At 47.5% G+C, this 19,723-nt stretch overlaps 1 protein-coding gene across 7 annotated transcripts in view; it reads left to right on the forward strand.

Moving 5' to 3' along the window:
* LOC121546156 (arginine-glutamic acid dipeptide repeats protein-like) overlaps nucleotides 1-19,723 on the forward strand; it is a 339,630-nt gene that overhangs the window by 310,772 nt on the left and 9,135 nt on the right. For 5 of the 7 annotated variants that reach the window (XM_045209565.1, XM_045209566.1, XM_045209564.1 and 2 more), the window contains 6 exons: nucleotides 5,668-5,830; nucleotides 6,671-6,763; nucleotides 8,226-8,425; nucleotides 11,002-11,154; nucleotides 11,895-12,008; nucleotides 12,303-13,876. In XM_045209565.1, the coding sequence (XP_045065500.1) occupies nucleotides 5,668-5,830; nucleotides 6,671-6,763; nucleotides 8,226-8,425; nucleotides 11,002-11,154; nucleotides 11,895-12,008; nucleotides 12,303-13,876 (2,297 nt within the window). Of the gene's footprint in view, nucleotides 1-5,667; nucleotides 5,831-5,942; nucleotides 6,068-6,670; nucleotides 6,764-8,225; nucleotides 8,426-11,001; nucleotides 11,155-11,894; nucleotides 12,009-12,302; nucleotides 13,877-19,723 lie in introns of those variants that run through there. The other 2 variants (XM_045209567.1, XM_045209569.1) reach the window with 2 other exon arrangements.

Raw genomic sequence — 19,723 nt, forward strand, 5'->3', positions numbered from 1 at the left:
GCAACTGCTCGGCCTCCGACCGCAAGGCACTACAGAGGGTAGTGCGTACGGCCCAGTACATCACTGGGGTCAAGCTTCCTGCCATCCAGGACCTCTATAACAGGCGGTGTCAGAGGAAGGCCCTCAAAATTGTCAAAGACTCCAGCCACCCTAGTCATAGACTGTTCTCTCTGCTACCGCACGGCAAGCGGTACCTGGAGCGCCAGGTCTAGGTCCAAAAGGCTTCTCAACAGCTTCTACCCCCAAGCCATAAGACTCCTGAACAGCTAATCATGGCTACCCGGACTATTTGCACTGCCCCCCCACCCCAACCCCATCTTTTTACGCTGCTGCTACTCTGTTAGTTATTTATGCATAGTCACTTTAACTCTACCCACATGTACATACAGTGAGGGGAAAAAGTATTTGATCCCCTGCTGATTTTGTACATTTGCCCACTGACAAAGAAATGATCAGTCTATAATTTTAATGGTAGGTTTATTTGAACAGTGAGAGACAGAATAACAACAAATAAATCCAGAAAAACACATGTCAAAAATGTTATAAATTGATTTGCATTTTAATGAGGGAAATAACTGTTTGGCTCAAACGCATTAAGAACCAAAGAAATTCCACAAATTAACTTTTAACAAGGCAGACCTGTTAATTGAAATGCATTCCAGGTGACTACCTCATGAAGCTGGTTGAGAGAATTGTGCGCAAAGCTGTCATCAAGGCGAAGGGTGGCTATTTGAAGATTCTCAAATATAAAGTATATTTTGATTTGTTTAACACTTTTTTGGTTCCTACATGATTCCATATGTGTTATTTCATCGTTTTGATGTCTTCACTATTATTCTACAATGTAGAAAATAGTAAAAATAAAGAAAAACCTTTGAATGATTAGGTGCTCTAAAACTTTTGTTCAAAAGTTTGGGGTCACTTAGAAATGTCCTTGTTTTCGAAAGAAAAGCAATTTCTATTGAAATAACATCAAATTGATCATAAATACAGTGTAGACATTGTTAATGTTGTAAATGGCTATTGTAGCTGGAAACGGCTGATTTTTTATTTGATTTTATTTCACCTTTATTTAACCAGGTAGGCCAGTTGAGAACAAGTTCTCATTTACAACTGCGACCAATATCTACATAGGCGTACAGAGGCCCATTATCAGCAACCATCAGTCCTGTGTTCCAATGGCACGTTGTGTTTGCTAATCCAAGTTTATAATTTTAAAAGGCTAATTGATCATGTTTTGCAGGTACTATTTAATGAAGCTGCCAGTTGAGGACCTGTGAGGCGCCTGTTTCTCAAACTAGACACTAATTAATTTATTTGTCCTCTATTTGTCCTCTTGCTCAGTTGTGCTCCGGGGCCTCCCACTCCTCTTTCTATTCTGGTTAGAGCCAGTTTGCGCTGTTCTGTGAAGGGAGTAGCACACAGCGTTGTACGAAATCTTCAGTTTCTTGGCAATTTCTCACATGGAATAGCCTTAATTTCTCAGAACAATAATAGACTGACGAGTTTCTGAAGAAAGGTTCTTTGTTTCTGGCCATTTTGAGCCTATAATCGAACCCACAATTGTTGATGCTCCAGATACTCAACTAGTCTCAAGAAGGCTGGTTTTATTGCTTCTTTAATCAGCACAACAGTTTTCAGCTGTGCTAACATAATTGCAAAAAGGTTTTCTAATGATCAATTAGCCTTTTAAAATGATCAAATTGGATTAGCAAACACAACGTGCCATTGGAACACAGGACTGATGGTTGCTGATAATGGGCCTCTGTACGCCTATGTAGATATTCCATAAAAAATCAGCCGTTTCCCGCTACAATAGCTATTTAGAACATTAACAATATCTACACTGTCTGTCTGATTAATTTTATGTTATTTTAATGGACAAAGAAATGGCTTTTCTTTCCAAAACAAGAAAATGTTTAAGTGACCCCAAACTTTTGAACGGTAGTGTATATTTTTGCGAGGGAAGAAAACATATGGGGGATTGGAAGTGATACAGACAATTACATTGATGGAAGTTACAATTTATCTGCAATATTAATGCTGATCTACCCCCCCCCCAAACGAGAGCTGGGGGTTCAGCGTGGGGGAGAGAGAGTTGGGGTTTCAGGGTGGGGGAGAGAAAGCTCAAGACTACAATCCCACAGGAAACTGTATAATGGCCCACTGCACCGGTCCGAGTATGTCGGAAATTTCACTCACGGAGCGTTGCACCACGTCCTTTCCAACGCTCTGTTAAAAATCGCTCCTCGCTAACAGGGGGAAAAAACTGACGCTACAAATTCGCTACAAATTCGTTAAAATCACAATTTAACCAACACCCATCTATTTTTGTGACTACCTGGACCTACCATTTTGATTTTGAAGTATTGAAACCAAACCATACGATTTGAATGAAAAGTATTGTAATGAACAACATGAAAAGGTTACTGTAAGAAGCGTTCACTTCTTCAAATAGGCTACATGTATTAAACAGCATATAAACACTCTAAATTGGTCAGAAGCCAGACAGGGAGCCTAAGAAAGAACAAAAATGAATCGGCGCTAATTTCCCAGGTAAGTTGACTGAGAACACATCATTAGCTTATTATTTCAAGGCTATAGCCTACAAATAAATAAATTGTGAAACATTTGCGACACACTAGGCTGCCAGGAACATTAAGGCTCAGCAATTAAACAACATTTTGTTGTATTACGTCATTATAGTCTATAAATTGCGGATATAGGCTGTGACTTACTTAGAATTGTAAAAAAAAAAAATATATGAAATGAAAAATGCCTTATTTGGCTCAGTGCTTTTTTGAATTCATTTTTAGAAACACGAGTTTGTCCAGAGTCTGTGGCTTCAGGCTCATGCGATGGTGCCTGGAGAGAAGGCCAACAGCAGAGAATACCCTCTCCGCACTTGCAGAGCCAATGGGGATGCTAAACACCCTTCGGGCCACTGTTGCTAGGCTGGGTAGGGATGTATGTTTTTTTTTTTTTTTCTACAGGTAGGCAGGCCTAAAGGTTTAGGCAAAATATTCCTATCAAAACGGAAAGCTCCTTGAAATAGGTAATATGCCAGGCCTATCGGGCTAAAATTGTACAGATAATAGAACGAAAATGAATGAAACTTTTAAGAGATCTTATTTTTTGTTTATAAATACTTTGCTACAATGACACACTTAGCTAGCTAACCACCTTGTTATTTTCTGGTAGCCTGTGCACGTACTACACATCATTCTTTCGGAATATGTCTTTTCAGATTCCACAATGATTCTTTAGTTGTGGACACTACATTTAAGTAATTTAGCAGACGCTCTTATCCAGAGCAACTTACAGTTAGTGAATACATTTTTTTTTTTTATACTGGCCCCCCGTGGGAATCGAACCCACAACCCTGGCGTTGCAAACGCCATGCTCTATCAACTGAGCTACATCCCTGCCGGCCATTCCCTCCCCTACCCTGGACGACGCTGGGCCAATTGTGCGCCGCCCCATGGGTCTCCCGGTCGCGGCCGGCTGCGACAGAGCCTGGATTCGAACCAGGATCTCTAGTGGCACAGTTAGCACTGTGATGCAGTGCCTTAGACCACTGCGCCACTCGGGAGCTACATCACCGCACTCCCTCTCGTGCTCTTGGTCCTCATCATCTTTGTCACCTTGATTTAGCAGCTGTGTGTTTTTATCAGTTTCTTTATGACGATGTTTAGCGAACTCCATGACAGTAGCTAAAGCAAGGGGCTATTAGCAGCACACAAGTAGACTAGAAGTGCATGCTGGGCCGGGCCCTGAGCTGGTGAAGTGAGAGCTACTGGAGCGGTACTGGAGTGAAATTTAAGCGGACGAGAAGGCTGGCGCTCCAGCTTTTCGGAAACTTGCTCTGCGCTCCAGACAAATTGAGCACGCTCCACTCACAGGTTCAGACCATGGTGTATTATCCACAGCAGGGATCATCCACTAGTTTCAGCCGCGGGCAGATTTTCTTTCGTGAGCAGATGGTCAGCGTGCCGGATCGTAAAATTTGGGGTTGCCAAATAAAATCACCAGTTGGGAAAACTTGATTTAGAGTGTGAGGCCGGAGCGCTAGTTAATGTGTGTCCAAGCAGCCTCCATTAGCCTTAGCGCTAGTTAATGTGTGTCCAAGCAGCCTCCATCAGCCGGAGCGCTAGTTAATGTGTGTCCAAGCAGCCTCCATCAGCCTTAGCGCTAGTTAATGTGTGTCCAAGCAGCCTCCATCAGTCGGAGCGCTAGTTAATGTGTGTCCAAGCAGCCTCCATCAGCCTTAGCGCTAGTTAATGTGTGTCCAAGCAGCCTCCATCAGCCGGAGCGCTAGTTAATGTGACCAGGCAGCCTCCATCAGCCGAAGCGCTAGTTAATGTGTGTCCAAGCAGCCTCCATCAGCCGGAGCGCTAGTTAATGTGTGTCCAAGCAGCCTCCATCAGTCGGAGCGCTAGTTAATGTGTGTCCAAGCAGCCTCCATCAGCCTTAGCGCTAGTTAATGTGTGTCCAAGCAGCCTCCATCAGCCGGAGCGCTAGTTAATGTGACCAGGCAGCCTCCATCAGCCGAAGCGCTAGTTAATGTGTGTCCAAGCAGCCTCCATCAGCCTTAGCGCTAGTTAATGTGACCAGGCAGCCTTCATCAGCCGAAGAGCTAGTTAATGTGTGTCCAGGCAGCCTCCATCAGCCTTAGCGCTAGTTAATGTGACCAGGCAGCCTCCATCAGCCGGAGAGCTAGTTAATGTGTGTCCATGCAGCCTTCATCAGCCGGAGCGCTAGTTAATGTGTCCAAGCAGCCTCCATCAGCCGAAGCGCTAGTTAATGTGTGTCCAAGCAGCATCCATCAGCAAAGAGCATGTGTTAATGTTTTGATTGACGTCTGGCCCTTTTGTGCAACGGGTTTATCCCTCTTTCACTCGCTCTCCGGCAGCGCTAACATCAACACACGCGTTCCACAGACACACACACACTGAGAATAATACACACACAAACACAGCCCGGGCGCTGAATGTTTGATTAGAGTTCAATTGACTCCTCCAGCGGCTGGGCGAGGAACCATTTCACTCCCTATTTGTAGCAGCAAAGCTCTCCCTGACATGTTCTTTTGTTCCCATTGAGCCGCCTGCCACCCAGGCAGCCTCGGCAGCACTGCTCCTAATAGCCCAGCATTCAGCCAGCCAGCCAGCCTTGCCTCGCGCCCTCCCAGCCTCCCTGCTTAATCCTGGGTTGGACAGACAGACAGACGTTACCACAGCAGCAGCACAAACACATCTGGCTGCTAGCTAAACCTGGCATGGAGTCATGGTCTCAGTGACCTGGAGTCATGGTCTCAGTCCACTCCATGGCCTCTCCTCTAGTATGTGAAGCGCTGGCTGTTGTAGTTTATGATAATATTGAATTATTTACATGGTTTGAAATCAAAAAGTTTCCCTTGCAATGGTTAACAACTTGGTGAAAAATATATATTTTACCAAGGATATTCTGGTGAATAAAATGTTTGTTCGGTTAACTGATTCATTTATGAAACTGATCTATCCCCTCTTTACTTGCTTAGTAATTAGTCTTCGGTTAACAACACAGGGAATTGGAGACTCCTTGTGAATGTTGGTCTGTGTTTTTTTCTTTCTACTGGTACCTACAGGTGAACATATCAGGTGGTCTCATTCTCCCATGTCTGCCTTGCAGGGTGAGTTGATAACATTCTACTACTACTGGAAGAAGACTCCTGAGGCAGCGTCGTCCCGAGCCCACCGTAGACACCGGCGCCAGCCTGTGTTCCGACGCATCAAGACGCGCACCGCCTCCACCCCCGTCAACATCCCATCTAGACCACCCTCCTCAGAGTTCTGTAAGTAGTGTCCTAACCCTAACCCGTACTGCCTCCACCCCCGTCAACATCCCATCTAGACCACCCTCCTCTGAGTTCTGTAAGTAGTGTCCTAACCCTAACCCGTACCGCCTCCACCCCCGTCAACATCCCATCTAGACCACCCTCCTCTGAGTTCTGTAAGTAGTATCCTAACCCTAACCCGTACCGCCTCCACCCCCGTCAACATCCCATCTAGACCACCCTCCTCAGAGTTCTGTAAGCGGAAGAAGAAAAATACTTTATTGTGGGATCTCGAGTGGCGCAGTGGTCTAAGGCACTGCATCGCAGTGCTAGCTGTGCCACTAGAGATCCTGGTTCGAATCCAGGCTCTGTCGTAGCCGGCCGCAACCGGGAGACCAATGGGGCGGCGCACAATTGGCCCAGCGTCGTCTAGGGTAGGGGAGGGAATGGCCGGCAGGGAGGTAGCTCAGTTGTTAGAGCATGGCGTTTGCAACGCCAGGGTTGTGGGTTCGATTCCCACGGGGGAGCCAGTATAAAAATATATAAAAAATGTGTGCACTAACTGTAAGTCGCTCTTGATAAGAGCGTCTGCTAAATGACGTAAATGTAAATGTAAATGGGATGGATCTGAATGAGTATTTTTGCTTACAACACAATTTATAAAGTTTTGTATTACTGTGCTGGAGTGATCAACCTTTTGTAATAATAAACTGACTTGGAACAAATCGTTACTTACCACTGGTACTGTGACAGCGTTGTATTATTAAAGCTAGTTGGAGTTAGTTTTTTCCTAACAGTGCTTTTGCAGGTAACTCGTTTTTTTTTTTTATTGAGAATGTGTGTTCTGCTCTCCTCCAGTGGACCTAAGCTCAGCCAGTGAAGATGACTTCGACAGTGAAGACAGTGAGCAGGAACTGAAGGGTTACGCCTGCCGACACTGTTTCACCACCAGTAAGTACCATTCTCTCTGTTATATACACACACAATACACACACACACACACACACACACACACACACACCATCACAGCGACCTGGCGTGACAGTCCTCATGGAATGTGATCAGTTTAAGTCCCACCTGTCTGGTTACATCAACTTAGAGCTGGCATCCTCTCTGCCCAGCTGTCAATCTCTCCACCTTTGTTATAGCCCGCAGCTCGTTATCGCTGGCCTCCCCTAGCACAGCTGCGTCTCCCTTCCCTGCCAACCTCTGTCTGATGCTTAACGTCACCTGCCACTACCTCTGGTCTGTCTGTCTATGACAGTGGAACTGGTTTTGTTCTGCCCAGCCACTGTCAGTATATCGGTTCGTCTTATGTCACTAGTAGTTGGCCTCTCGTGATTCAATAGGATTTAATGAGAACATGTCTTCTCTCATTGTTGCTCGTCTGTACATCAATAGAGTTATGACTGCGTGTCACTTTTTATAAAAGCATCTGCTAAATGGCATATATATTATTAATATTATATATTAGTTATATTAGACACAAATCAGAATTAAGGATTGTTTGCTGATAGACTGAGCATCTACAGGCTTTCTGTAGGGGACTATCCATATTAAAGCAAGATCCTGTCTGTGACTGAGAGCTGTGTCTCACCACTAAATGACTTGTCTCTCTCATTAGACTAAATGTCTACTGAGACAATCTGTAGCAGACCACATCCTGTCTAGTGATGTGTATGAGTCCTCTATCTCCCTGTCTAGTGATGTGTATGAGTCCTCTATCTCCCTGTCTAGTGATGTGTATGAGTCCTCTATCTCCCTGTCTAGTGATGTGTATGAGTCCTCTATCTCCCTGTCTAGTGATGTGTATGAGTCCTCTATCTCCCTGTCTAGTGATGTGTATGAGTCCTCTATCTCCCTGTCTAGTGATGTGTATGAGTCCTCTATCTCCCTGTCTAGTGATGTGTATGAGTCCTCTATCTCCCTGTCTAGTGATGTGTATGAGTCCTCTATCTCCCTGTCTAGTGATGTGTATGAGTCCTCTATCTCCCTGTCTAGTGATGTGTATGAGTCCTCTATCTCCCTGTCTAGTGATGTGTATGAGTCCTATATCTCCCTGTCTAGTGATGTGTATGAGTCCTATATCTCCCTGTCTAGTGATGTGTATGAGTCCTCTATCTCCCTGTCTAGTGATGTGTATGAGTCCTCTATCTCCCTGTCTAGTGATGTGTATGAGTCCTCTATCTCCCTGTCTAGTGATGTGTATGAGTCCTCTATCTCCCTGTCTAGTGATGTGTATGAGTCCTCTATCTCCCTGTCTAGTGATGTGTATGAGTCCTCTATCTCCCTGTCTAGTGATGTGTATGAGTCCTCTATCTCCCTGTCTAGCGATGTGTATGAGTCCTCTATCTCCCTGTCTAGCGATGTGTATAAGTCCTCTATCTCCCTGTCTCTGCCGTCTCTCTCTCAGCCTCTAAGGACTGGCACCACGGTGGCAGAGAGAACATCTTGTTGTGTACAGACTGTCGTATCCACTTTAAGAAGTACGGCGAGCTGCCCCCCATCGAGAAGCCAGTGGACCCGCCCCCGTTTATGTTCAAACCTGTGAAAGAGGATGAGGATGGACTCAGCGGGAAGCATAGCATGAAGACCAGACGCAACAGAGGATCGGTACGACTCTCTTTCTCTCTCTCGCTCTCTCTCTCTCTTTCTCTCTCTTTCTCTCTCTTTCTCTCTCTCGCTTTCTCTCTCTCTCTCTCTCTCTCTCTCTCTCTCTCTCTCTCTCTCTCTCTCTCTCTCTCTCTCTCTCTCTCTGTCTGTCTGTCTGTCTGTCTTCTCTCTGTCTGTCTTCTCTCTCTGTCTGTCTTCTCTCTCTGTCTGTCTTCTCTCTCTTTCTCTTCTTTCTTGGTGTCTCTGTCTCCTTCTTTCTCTTTCTCTGTCTTTCTCTGTCTATAACCACGTTTCCATCCAGTTTTTATGGGAGGAAAGTCATACTGTATAAAAAAAATCACAACAGCTGTGATGGAAACAGGAAGTCTCGGTAAAATGTTATAAATGCCGACAGATAATTTGATTGGTCGACATGGTGGGATCTTTTTGTGTCGGTAAAATGTATAATGCGTGAAATGGCGGTGGAAACGCCTTTATGCGCAAATATTGATATAATAACCATCATATCGTAGTAAACTTGGAGTCACGCGATATGTTGTGTGGTCCTCCCACTACGACTCGTCTCGATAGCAAACAGTTTTATTAGGCTACAGATGAAATAACTTATGATGAACTTCACAGGGTGGTGAAAGGGCAGTGATTTTGATGCTCCTTTCTAATAAATATCGACGGTCTTATTCTGGTGACATGATGATCGATGCTTGACTGCCGTTTGACAAAATGCATATATTCTTGCTCTTATCCATAACAATCTCATCATGTAGACTAGCCTGCCCTCACAGCCTGCCCTCACAGCCTGCCCTCACAGCCTGCCCTCACAGCCTACCCTCACAGCCTACCCTCACAGCCTGCCCTCACAGCCTGCCCTCACAGCCTGCCCTCACAGCCTGCCCTCACAGCCTACCCTCACAGCCTGCCCTCACAGCCTGCCCTCACAGCCTACCCTCACAGCCTACCCTCACAGCCTGCCCTCACAGCCTGCCCTCACAGCCTGCCCTCACAGCCTGCCCTCACAGCCTGCCCTCACAGCCTACCCTCACAGCCTGCCCTCACAGCCTGCCCTCACAGCCTACCCTCACAGCCTGCCCTCACAGCCTACCCTCACAGCCTACCCTCACAGCCTGCCCTCACAGCCTACCCTCACAGCCTACCCTCACAGCCTGCCCTCACAGCCTGCCCTCACAGCCTGCCCTCACAGCCTGCCCTCACAGCCTACCCTCACAGCCTACCCTCACAGCCTACCCTCACAGCCTGCCCTCACAGCCTACCCTCACAGCCTGCCCTCACAGCCTGCCCTCACAGCCTGCCCTCACAGCCTACCCTCACAGCCTGCCCTCACAGCCTGCCCTCACAGCCTACCCTCACAGCCTACCCTCACAGCCTACCCTCACAGCCTGCCCTCACAGCCTACCCTCACAGCCTGCCCTCACAGCCTGCCCTCACAGCCTGCCCTCACAGCCTACCCTCACAGCCTACCCTCACAGCCTACCCTCACAGCCTGCCCTCACAGCCTACCCTCACAGCCTGCCCTCACAGCCTGCCCTCACAGCCTACCCTCACAGCCTGCCCTCACAGCCTGCCCTCACAGCCTGCCCTCACAGCCTGCCCTCACAGCCTGCCCTCACAGCCTACCCTCACAGCCTACCCTCACAGCCTACCCTCACAGCCTACCCTCACAGCCTGCCCTCACAGCCTACCCTCACAGCCTACCCTCACAGCCTACCCTCACAGCCTGCCCTCACAGCCTACCCTCACAGCCTGCCCTCACAGCCTGCCCTCACAGCCTGCCCTCACAGCCTGCCCTCACAGCCTGCCCTCACAGCCTGCCCTCACAGCCTACCCTCACAGCCTGCCCTCACAGCCTGCCCTCACAGCCTACCCTCACAGCCTACCCTCACAGCCTGCCCTCACAGCCTGCCCTCACAGCCTGCCCTCACAGCCTGCCCTCACAGCCTGCCCTCACAGCCTACCCTCACAGCCTACCCTCACAGCCTACCCTCACAGCCTGCCCTCACAGCCTGCCCTCACAGCCTACCCTCACAGCCTGCCCTCACAGCCTGCCCTCACAGCCTGCCCTCACAGCCTACCCTCACAGCCTACCCTCACAGCCTGCCCTCACAGCCTACCCTCACAGCCTGCCCTCACAGCCTGCCCTCACAGCCTACCCTCACAGCCTACCCTCACAGCCTACCCTCACAGCCTGCCCTCACAGCCTACCCTCACAGCCTACCAGCTGTTGTCAGAGCGCACGTGCCAATGCCAGAGTAGGCACATTTGCTATTTAACGGAACAGTTTTGGTGACAAAACTATCGGTAGAGTTGAAAATGCGATGGAAACTTTTGATTTTTATTCGGTACATGAAAACTGAAGAGATTAAAGTATGAGAAAAAAAAAAGTTACATTGTGTGCACTATGTCATCACTGATTTGTATCTGCAAAAAGTCAATTTGGTGGAAACACCACTGGTGGGAATATTTGCATATTTTCTTTATGCGGGTTTTAAAATATGTCGCCAGTTGGATGCAAACCTAGCTTATCTCCGTCTCCGTCTCCGTCTCCGTCTCCGTCTGTGTAGATGTCGACGCTCCGTAGTGGCCGTAAGAAGCAGACAGCCAGCCCTGATGGACGAGCGTCTCCAACCAATGAGGACCTCCGGTCTAGTGGCCGTACCTCCCCCTCCACAGACAGCACTGACAGCAAGACAGACCCCATGAAGAAACCCAGCAAGGTAGAGTACACACACACACACACACACACACACACACACACACACACACACACACACACACACACACACACACACACACAGACACACACACACACACACAGACACACAGACACACACAGACACACACAGACACACACACAGACACACACACACAGACACACACACACACAGACACACACACAGACACACAGACACACACACAGACACACAAGACACAACACACACAGACACACACAGACACACACACACACACACACACACACACACAGACACACACACACCACAGACACACACAGACACACACAGACACACACAGACACACACACACACACACACACAGACACACACACACAGACACACACACAGACACACACACACAGACACACAGACACACACACACACACACACACACACACACACACACAGACACACACACACACACACACACACACACACAGAGGCTGTGTTTACACATAAATAACAATTTGGTTATTTTTTCCACTGATTGATCTTTTGACCGATCACATCAGATCTTTTTCAGAGCTTATTTGATTGATCACACACAGGATCACACAAAGGATCACTCACAGGCTTGCTCATGAGTGTTTAAGTCTTTAAGTCCTAAGCCACTCCCTCTCATTAGACTCTCTACCAGGTGAATATGTACGAAAGCCTGATTGGAAATGACAGTAATAGTTTGATATGATTGACGGATGTATTGATTGATTGATTTTCATCAGAAGATCAAGGAGGAGTCTCCAATGAAGTGTGCCAAACGCCAGAGAGAGAAGGGCGGAGCCTCAGACAACGAGGACACAGACAACAGGACAATCGCCAAAAAGTCCAAGACCCAGGTGACTTAGCGACCACGGCTCATACCAGAGTTTCTGTTGGGTAGCTAGTGTTGTGGGTTGAGGAATCGTGTCTGTATGGAAATGACAAAGCCTCAGAGTAGGACTGCTGATCCAGGATCAGTTTAGCCTTTTAGATCATCATGAATAAGACCGGTCCTAGATCTGTTATTATAGTGGTAATACCAAGCCTTTTGTGTAATAATTAGCCCCCCAAGTGTAATGAGATTTGTATACCACAACCATTGCGGTATGGAATTCACGGCTCTCTTCTCTCTTCCATTCTCTGTTCCACAGGAGCTGGGTCGGTCCGACTCGCCGTCGGAGGGCGAGGGCGAGAGCTCCGACGGGCGTAGCGTCAACGAGGAGTGTAGCAGTGACGCTAAAGACATTGACCAGGACAACCGCAGCTCCTCGCCGTCCATCCCCAGCCCCCGAGACGGGGAGAGCGACTCGGACTCCTCCGCCCAGCAACAGCTGCTCCTACTGCAGAGACGGGAGAGGGAGAGGGAGAGGGAGGGACAGGGACACCACCCTCCGGTTATCCAGCCCTGTCAGCCAGGGACCTCCAGTGTTCGCTCCACCACCCCTCCTTTACCTCCGACATCCTCCTCAGCCCCTTCACTGGTCCCCCAGGTCTCCTCTCCCTCCTCAGCCTCCTCACTGGTCCCCCAGGTCTCCTCTCCCTCCTCAGCCTCCTCACTGGTCCCCCAGGTCTCCTCTCCCTCCTCAGCCCCCCCTTCTCTTCCACTGCCTCTACCGCCTCCCATGCCCCAACAGGCCGGCCCCCTCTCTCTCATCCAATCAGGGGTGTCCCTCCACCCCCAGAGGCGGCCCTCCCCCTCGCCTCATTCGCCGCTGCAGGGGATTTCTCAGGCTCCACCCCCAGGACTGCCAGGCTCCACCCAGTCGCTACCGAGCGCACTCCACGGCCCTCTCCCCCACCCATCATCCATGCCCCACCCACTTCAGGCTGGCCCCTCCCACCTGCCCCACCCCCACTCCTTGCCCCCTCAAGGCTTCCCATTGGGCCCCCAGTCTCAGGTCCCGCCCTCCCCACAGCCTCTCGGCCAATTGCAGCAGCCGCCCCACAGGGCCCACACGCCCCCCAGCCAATCGTCAACCCAGGGTGGATCGTCCAATCAGCCGCCCCGCGAGCAGCTCCTACCCCTCGCCCCCTCCATGTCGATGTCTCACATCAAGCCCCCTCCCACCACCCCCATCCCCCACATGCCCAACCGTGACCCCCAGTCCCACAAACACCTCTCGGCGCCGCCCTTCCCCCAGATGCCCTCCAACCTGCCCCCTCCGCCCGCCCTCAAGCCCCTCTCCTCCCTGTCCACCCACCACCCTCCCCCTGCCCACCCTCCTCCCCTCCAGCTCATGCCCCAGGGCCCAGGCCAGCAGCTCCAGCCTCCATCGGCCCAGCCCCCTGTCCTCACCCAGTCCCAGAACCTCCCCCCTTCAGAGAGAGAGAGAGGCACCCAGCACCACCCTCCTCCCCCTCCTCCTCCGCTACCCATCTCCGGACCATCACCATCTTCCCACTCCAACACACCCCAACAGCCCCCGTTCCCTCCTCACCCCTTCGCTCCCATCCTGCCCCTCTCCTCCGCTGGCTGCCCTCCCCCCTCCTCCTCTCTACCTCCAGGCCTCCAGCCTCCTTCCTCTTCCTCCTCCTCCTCCTTCTCCATGCCGCTCACAGCCTCCGTTGGCTCCGCCTGCCCAGGTCCCGCCCTCCCGCCAGTACACATCAAGGAGGAACCTCTCGACGAATCAGAGGAGCCCGAGAGCCCTCCACCCCCTCCGCGGAGCCCCTCCCCCGAGCCTACCATCGTCAACACACCCAGCCATGCCAGCCAATCAGCACGGTATGACCTGCACACACACACACACAGTCAGAACACACACACACACAGTCAGAACACACACACACACAGTCAGAACACACACACACACAGTCAGAACACACACACACACACACAGTCAGAACACACACACACACAGTCAGAACACACACACACACAGTCAGAACACACACACACAGTCAGAACACACACACACACACACAGTCAGAACACACACACAATTGGCTATTTTAATGTGAGTACCTGTTGTGCTTCAGTGGCTCTCAAACCACCAATGAATAGTAATGAGTCTGTTAATACAGGTAGAGAGAAGCTGTTATACAGGTAAAGGGGAATACAGGTAGAGAGAAGCTGTTAAACAGGTAGAGAGAAGCTGTTAATACATGTAGAGAGAGTTTGTTAATACAGGTAGATTGAAGCTGTTAAAACAGGTAGAGGGGAATACAGGTAGAGAGAAGCTGTTAATACAGGTAGAGAGAAGCTGTTAATACTGGTAGAGAGGGATACAGGTTGAGAGAAGCTGTTGATACAAGTAGAGAGAGTTTGTTAATACAGGTAGAGAGAATCTGTTAATACAGGTAGAGTTTGTTAATACAGTTAGAGAGAAGCTGTTAATACAGGTAGAGAGAAGCTGTTAATACAGGTAGAGAGAAGCTGTTAATACAGGTAGAGAGGAATACAGGTAGAGATAAGCTGTTAATAGAGGTAGAGAGAAGCTGTTAATAGAGGTAGAGAAAAGCTGTTAATACAGGTAGAGAGAAGCTGTTAATACAGGTAGAGAGGAATACAGGTAGAGAGGAATACAGGTAGAGAGAAGCTGTTAATAGAGGTAGAGAGAAACTGTTAATACAGGTAGAGAGAAGCTGTTAGGGGTAGAGAGAAGCTGTTAGGGGTAGAGAGAAGCTGTTAATACAGGTAGAGAGAGTTTGTTAATACAGGTAGAGAGAGTTTGTTAATACAGGTAGAGAGAAGCTGTTAATACAGGTAGAGAGAAGCTGTTAATACAGGTAGAGAGAAGCTGTTAATACAGGTAGAGGAATACAGGTAGAGAGGAATACAGGTAGAGAGAAGCTGTTAATACAGGTAGAGAGAAGCTGTTAATACAGGTAGAGAGAAGCTGTTAATACAGGTAGAGATAAGCTGTTAATACAGGTAGAGAGAAGCTGTTAATAGAGGTAGAGAAAAGCTGTTAATACAGGTAGAGAGAAGCTGTTAATACAGGTAGAGAGGAATACAGGTAGAGAGGAATACAGGTAGAGAGAAGCTGGTAATAGAGGTAGAGAGAAACTGTTAATACAGGTAGAGAGAAGCTGTTAGGGGTAGAGAGAAGCTGTTAGGGGTAGAGAGAAGCTGTTAGGGGTAGAGAGAAGCTGTTACGGGTAGAGAGAAGCTGTTAATACAGGTAGAGAGAAGCTGTTAATACAGGTAGAGAGAAGCTGTTAATACAGGTAGAGTGGAATACAGGTAGAGAAGCTGTTAACACAGGTAGAGAGAAGCTGTTAATACAGATAGAGAGGAATACAGTTAGAGAAGCTGTTAATACAGGTAGAGAGAATCTGTTAATACAGGTAGAGAGAAGCTGTTAATACAGGTAGAGAGAAGCTGTTAATACAGGTAGAGATAAGCTGTTAATACAGGTAGAGAGAAGCTGTTAATACAGGTAGAGGGGTATACAGATAGAGAGAAGCTGTTAATACAGGTAGGGAGGAACATGGGTAGAGAGAAGCTGTTAATAGAGGTAGAGAGAAGCTGTTAATAGAGGTAGAGAGAAGCTGTTAATACAGGTAGAGGGTTATACAGGTAGAGAGAAGCTGTTAATACAGGTAGAGAGAAGCTGTTAATACAGGTAGAGGAATACAGGTAGAGAGGAATACAGGTAGAGAGAAGCTGTTAATAGAGGTAGAGATAAGCTGTTAATACAGGTAGAGAGAAGCTGTTAATACAGGTAGAGAGAAGCTGTTAATACAGGTAGAGAAGCTGTTAATACAGGGAGAGGAATACAGGTAGAGAGAAGCTGGTAATAGAGGTAGAGAGAAGCTGTTAATACAGGTAGAGAGAAGCTGTTAATACAGGTAGAGAGAAGCTGTTAATACAGGTAGAGAGAAGCTGTTAGTGGTAGAGAGACGCTGTTAGGGGTAGAGAGACGCTGTTAGGGGTAAAGAGAAGCTGTTAGGGGTAGAGATAAGCTGTTAGGGGTAGAGAGAAGCTGTTAATACAGGTAGAGAGAAGCTGTTAGGGGTAGAGAGACGCTGTTAGGGGTAAAGAGAAGCTGTTAGGGGTAGAGAGAAGCTGTTAGGGGTAGAGAGAAGCTGTTAATACAGGTAGAGAGAAGCTGTTAATACAGGTAGAGAGAAGCTGTTAATACAGATAGAGGAATACAGTTAGAGAAGCTGTTAATAAACGTAGAGAGAATCTGTAAATACAGGTAGAGAAGCTGTTAATACAGGTAGAGAGAAGCTGTTAATACAGGTAGAGAGAAGCTGTTAATACAGGTAGAGAGAAGCTGTTAATACTGGTAGAGAGAAGCTGTTAATACTGGTAGAGAGAGAAGCTGTTAATACAGGTGGAGAGAAGCTGTTAATACAGGTAGAGAGAATCTGTTAATACAGGTAGAGAGAATCTGTTAATACAGGTAGAGAGAATCTGTTAATACAGGTAGAGAGAATCTGTTAATACAGGTAGACAGAATATCCTCAGAACAGTGATGAGTGGTTAGACTAGATGTTGTTTCCTGTTGAATAATCAGCTAACATGTCAAAGGCTATTTGTTTCTCATCAGATACATCACTATACTGAACAAAAATAAATGCAACATGCAACAAGTTACAGTTCATAGAAGGAAATCAGTTAATTGAAATGAATTCATTATGCCCTAATCTGTGGATTTCACATGATTTGGCAGGGGCGCAGCCATGAGTGGGCCTGGGAGGGCATAGGCCCACCCACTTGGGCGCCAGGTCCACCCACTGCCGAGCCAGGCCCAGCCAATCAGAATACGTTTTTTCCTACAAAAGGGCTTTATTACAGACAGAAATACACTACATGACCAAAAGTATGTCGACACCCGCTCGTCGAACATCTCATTCCAAAATCATGGGCATTAATATGGAGTTGGTCCCCCCTTTGCTGCTATAACAGCCTCCACTCTTCTGGGAAGGCTTTCCACTAGATGTTGGAACATTGCTGCGGGGACTTGCTTCCATTCAGCCACGAGCATTAGTGAGGTCGGGCACTGATGTTGGGCGATTAGGCCTGGCTCGCAGTCGGCGTTCCAATTCATCCCAAATGTGTTCGATGGGGTTGATGTCAGGGCTCTGTGCAGGCCAGTCAAGTTCTTCCACACCGATCTCAACAAACCATTTCTGTATGGACCTCTTTGTGCACGGGTACATTGTCTTGCTGAAACAGGAAAGGGCCTTCCCAAAAATGTTGCCGCAAAGTTGGAAGCACAGAATCGTCTAGAATGTAATTGTATGCTGTATCGTTAAGATTTCCCTTCACTGGAACTAAGGGGCCTAGCCTGAACCATGAAAAACAGCCCCTGACCATTATTCGTCCTCCACCAAACTTTACAGTCGGCACTATGCATTTGGGCAGGTAGCCTTCTCCTGGCATTCACCAAACCCAGATTCATCCATTGGACTGCCAGATGGTGAAGTGTGATTCATCACTCCGGAGCGTTTCCACTGCGCCAAAGTCCAATGGCGGCAAGCTTTACACCTCTCCAGCCGACGCTTGGCATTGCACATTGTGAACTTAGGCTTGCGTGCGGCTGCTCGGCCATGCAAATCTATTTCATGAAGCTCCCGACGACCAGCTCTTGCAACCGAGGACAGACGATTTTTACGCGCTTCAACACTTGGCTGTCCCGTTCTGTGAGCTTGTGTGGCCTACCACTTCGCGGCTGAGCCGTTGTTGAGCCTAGACGTTTCCAATTAACAATAACAGCACTTAGAGTTGACCGGGGCAGCTCTAGCAGGGCAGAACTTTGACGAATTGACTAGTTGGAAAGGTGGCATCCTATGACGGTGCCACGTTGAAAATCACTGAGCTCTTCAGTAAGGTCGTTCTACTGCCAATGTTTGTCTATGGCGATTGCATGGCTGTGTGCTCGATTTTGTTATACACCTATCAGCAACGGTGTGGCTGAAATAGCCGAATCCACTAATTCTAAGGGGTGTCCACATACTTTTGTATATATAGAGTGTACTCCTCAGACGATCCCACAGGTGAAGAAGCCATTTGTGCAGGTCCTGGGCTGGCGTGGTTACACGTGGTCTGCGGTTGTGAGACCTGTTGGATGTACTGACAAATTCTCTAAAACGATGTTGGAGGCGGCTTATGGTAGAGAAATGAACGTTCAATTCTCTGGCAACAGCTCTGTTGGATATTCCTGCAGTCAGCATGCCAATTGCACGCTCCCTCAACTTGAGACATCTGTGGCATTGTGTTGTGTGATAAAACTGCACATTTTAGAGTTGCCTTTTATTGTCCCCAGCACAAAGTGCACCTGTGTAATGATTATGCTGTTCTTCTTAATTTGCCACACCTTCCAGGTGGATGGATTATCTTGGCAAAGGAGAAATGCTCACTAGCAGAGATGTAAACAAATTTGTGCACGAAATTAGAGAGAAATAAGCTTTTTGTGCATTTGGAAAATGTTGCGTTTATATTTTTGTTCCGTATACATCCAATTTCTGTTGAATGTGGTCTAAAGATGCAGTCTCTTCATGGCTTTCTATTAGATGTATTTATCACATTTTCTATGCTAATGTTGTTTTTTCATTTACCAATTTTAAGAAAAGGAATGTTAATGATTCATGAATACAAGTCGTATGAGTCTTATGTGATGTTAGCAAGCTGTGCATCCTGGAATACTTGGTGGTCAAACTAATTTTGCCACAGGGGCCGCTTTTGGTCTTCAATGTGGTCCGGAGGGCACCCCACGTGCCGGATGTTTGACACCCCTGACTTAGTGTGTATTTCTATGAAGTGTTGTTAGCCAAACTGTACATCCTTACTATATATGAATGTGTATTTCCATGAAGTATTGTTAGCCAAACTGTACATCCTTACTATATATGAATGTGTATTTCCATGAAGTATTGTTAGTTAAACTGTACATCCTTACTATATATTGTGTATTTCCATGAAGTATTGTTAGCTAAACTGTACATCCTTAAGTATTCAGACCCCTTGACTTTTTCCACATTTTGTTACGTTACAGCCTTATTCTAAAATTGATTAAATTAATGTTTTTCCTCATCAATCTACACGCAATTCTCCATAATGACAAAGCGAAAACAGGGTTTTTAGGCATTTTTTTAAATGTACACTACCGTTCAAAAGTTTGGTGTCACTTAGAAATGTCCTTGTTTTCCATGAAAATATACATGAAATGAGTTTGAATAGGAAATATAGCCAAATGAATAGGAAATGTAGTCATTAACAAGGTTAGAAATAATGATTTTAAATTGAAATAATTGTGTCCTTCAAACTTTGCTTTCGTCAAATAATCCTCCATTTGCAGCAATTACAACCTTGCAGACCTTTGGTATTCTAGTTGTCAATTTGTTGAGGTAATCTGAAGAGATTTCACCCCATGCTTCCTGAAGCACCTCCCACAAGTTGGATTGGCTTGATGGGCACTTCTTACGTACCATACGGTCAAGCTGCTCCCACAACAGCTCAATAGGGTTGAGATCCGGTGACTGTGCTGGCCACTCCATTATAGACAGAATACCAGCTGACTGCTTCTTCCCTAAATAGTTATTGCATAGTTTGGAGCTGTGCTTTGGGTCATTGTCCTGTTGTAGGAGGAAATTGGCTCCAATCAAGCGCCGTCCACAG

The sequence above is a fragment of the Coregonus clupeaformis genome, chromosome 30 (assembly GCF_020615455.1).
Source record: "Coregonus clupeaformis isolate EN_2021a chromosome 30, ASM2061545v1, whole genome shotgun sequence".
Lineage (NCBI taxonomy): Eukaryota > Metazoa > Chordata > Actinopteri > Salmoniformes > Salmonidae > Coregonus > Coregonus clupeaformis.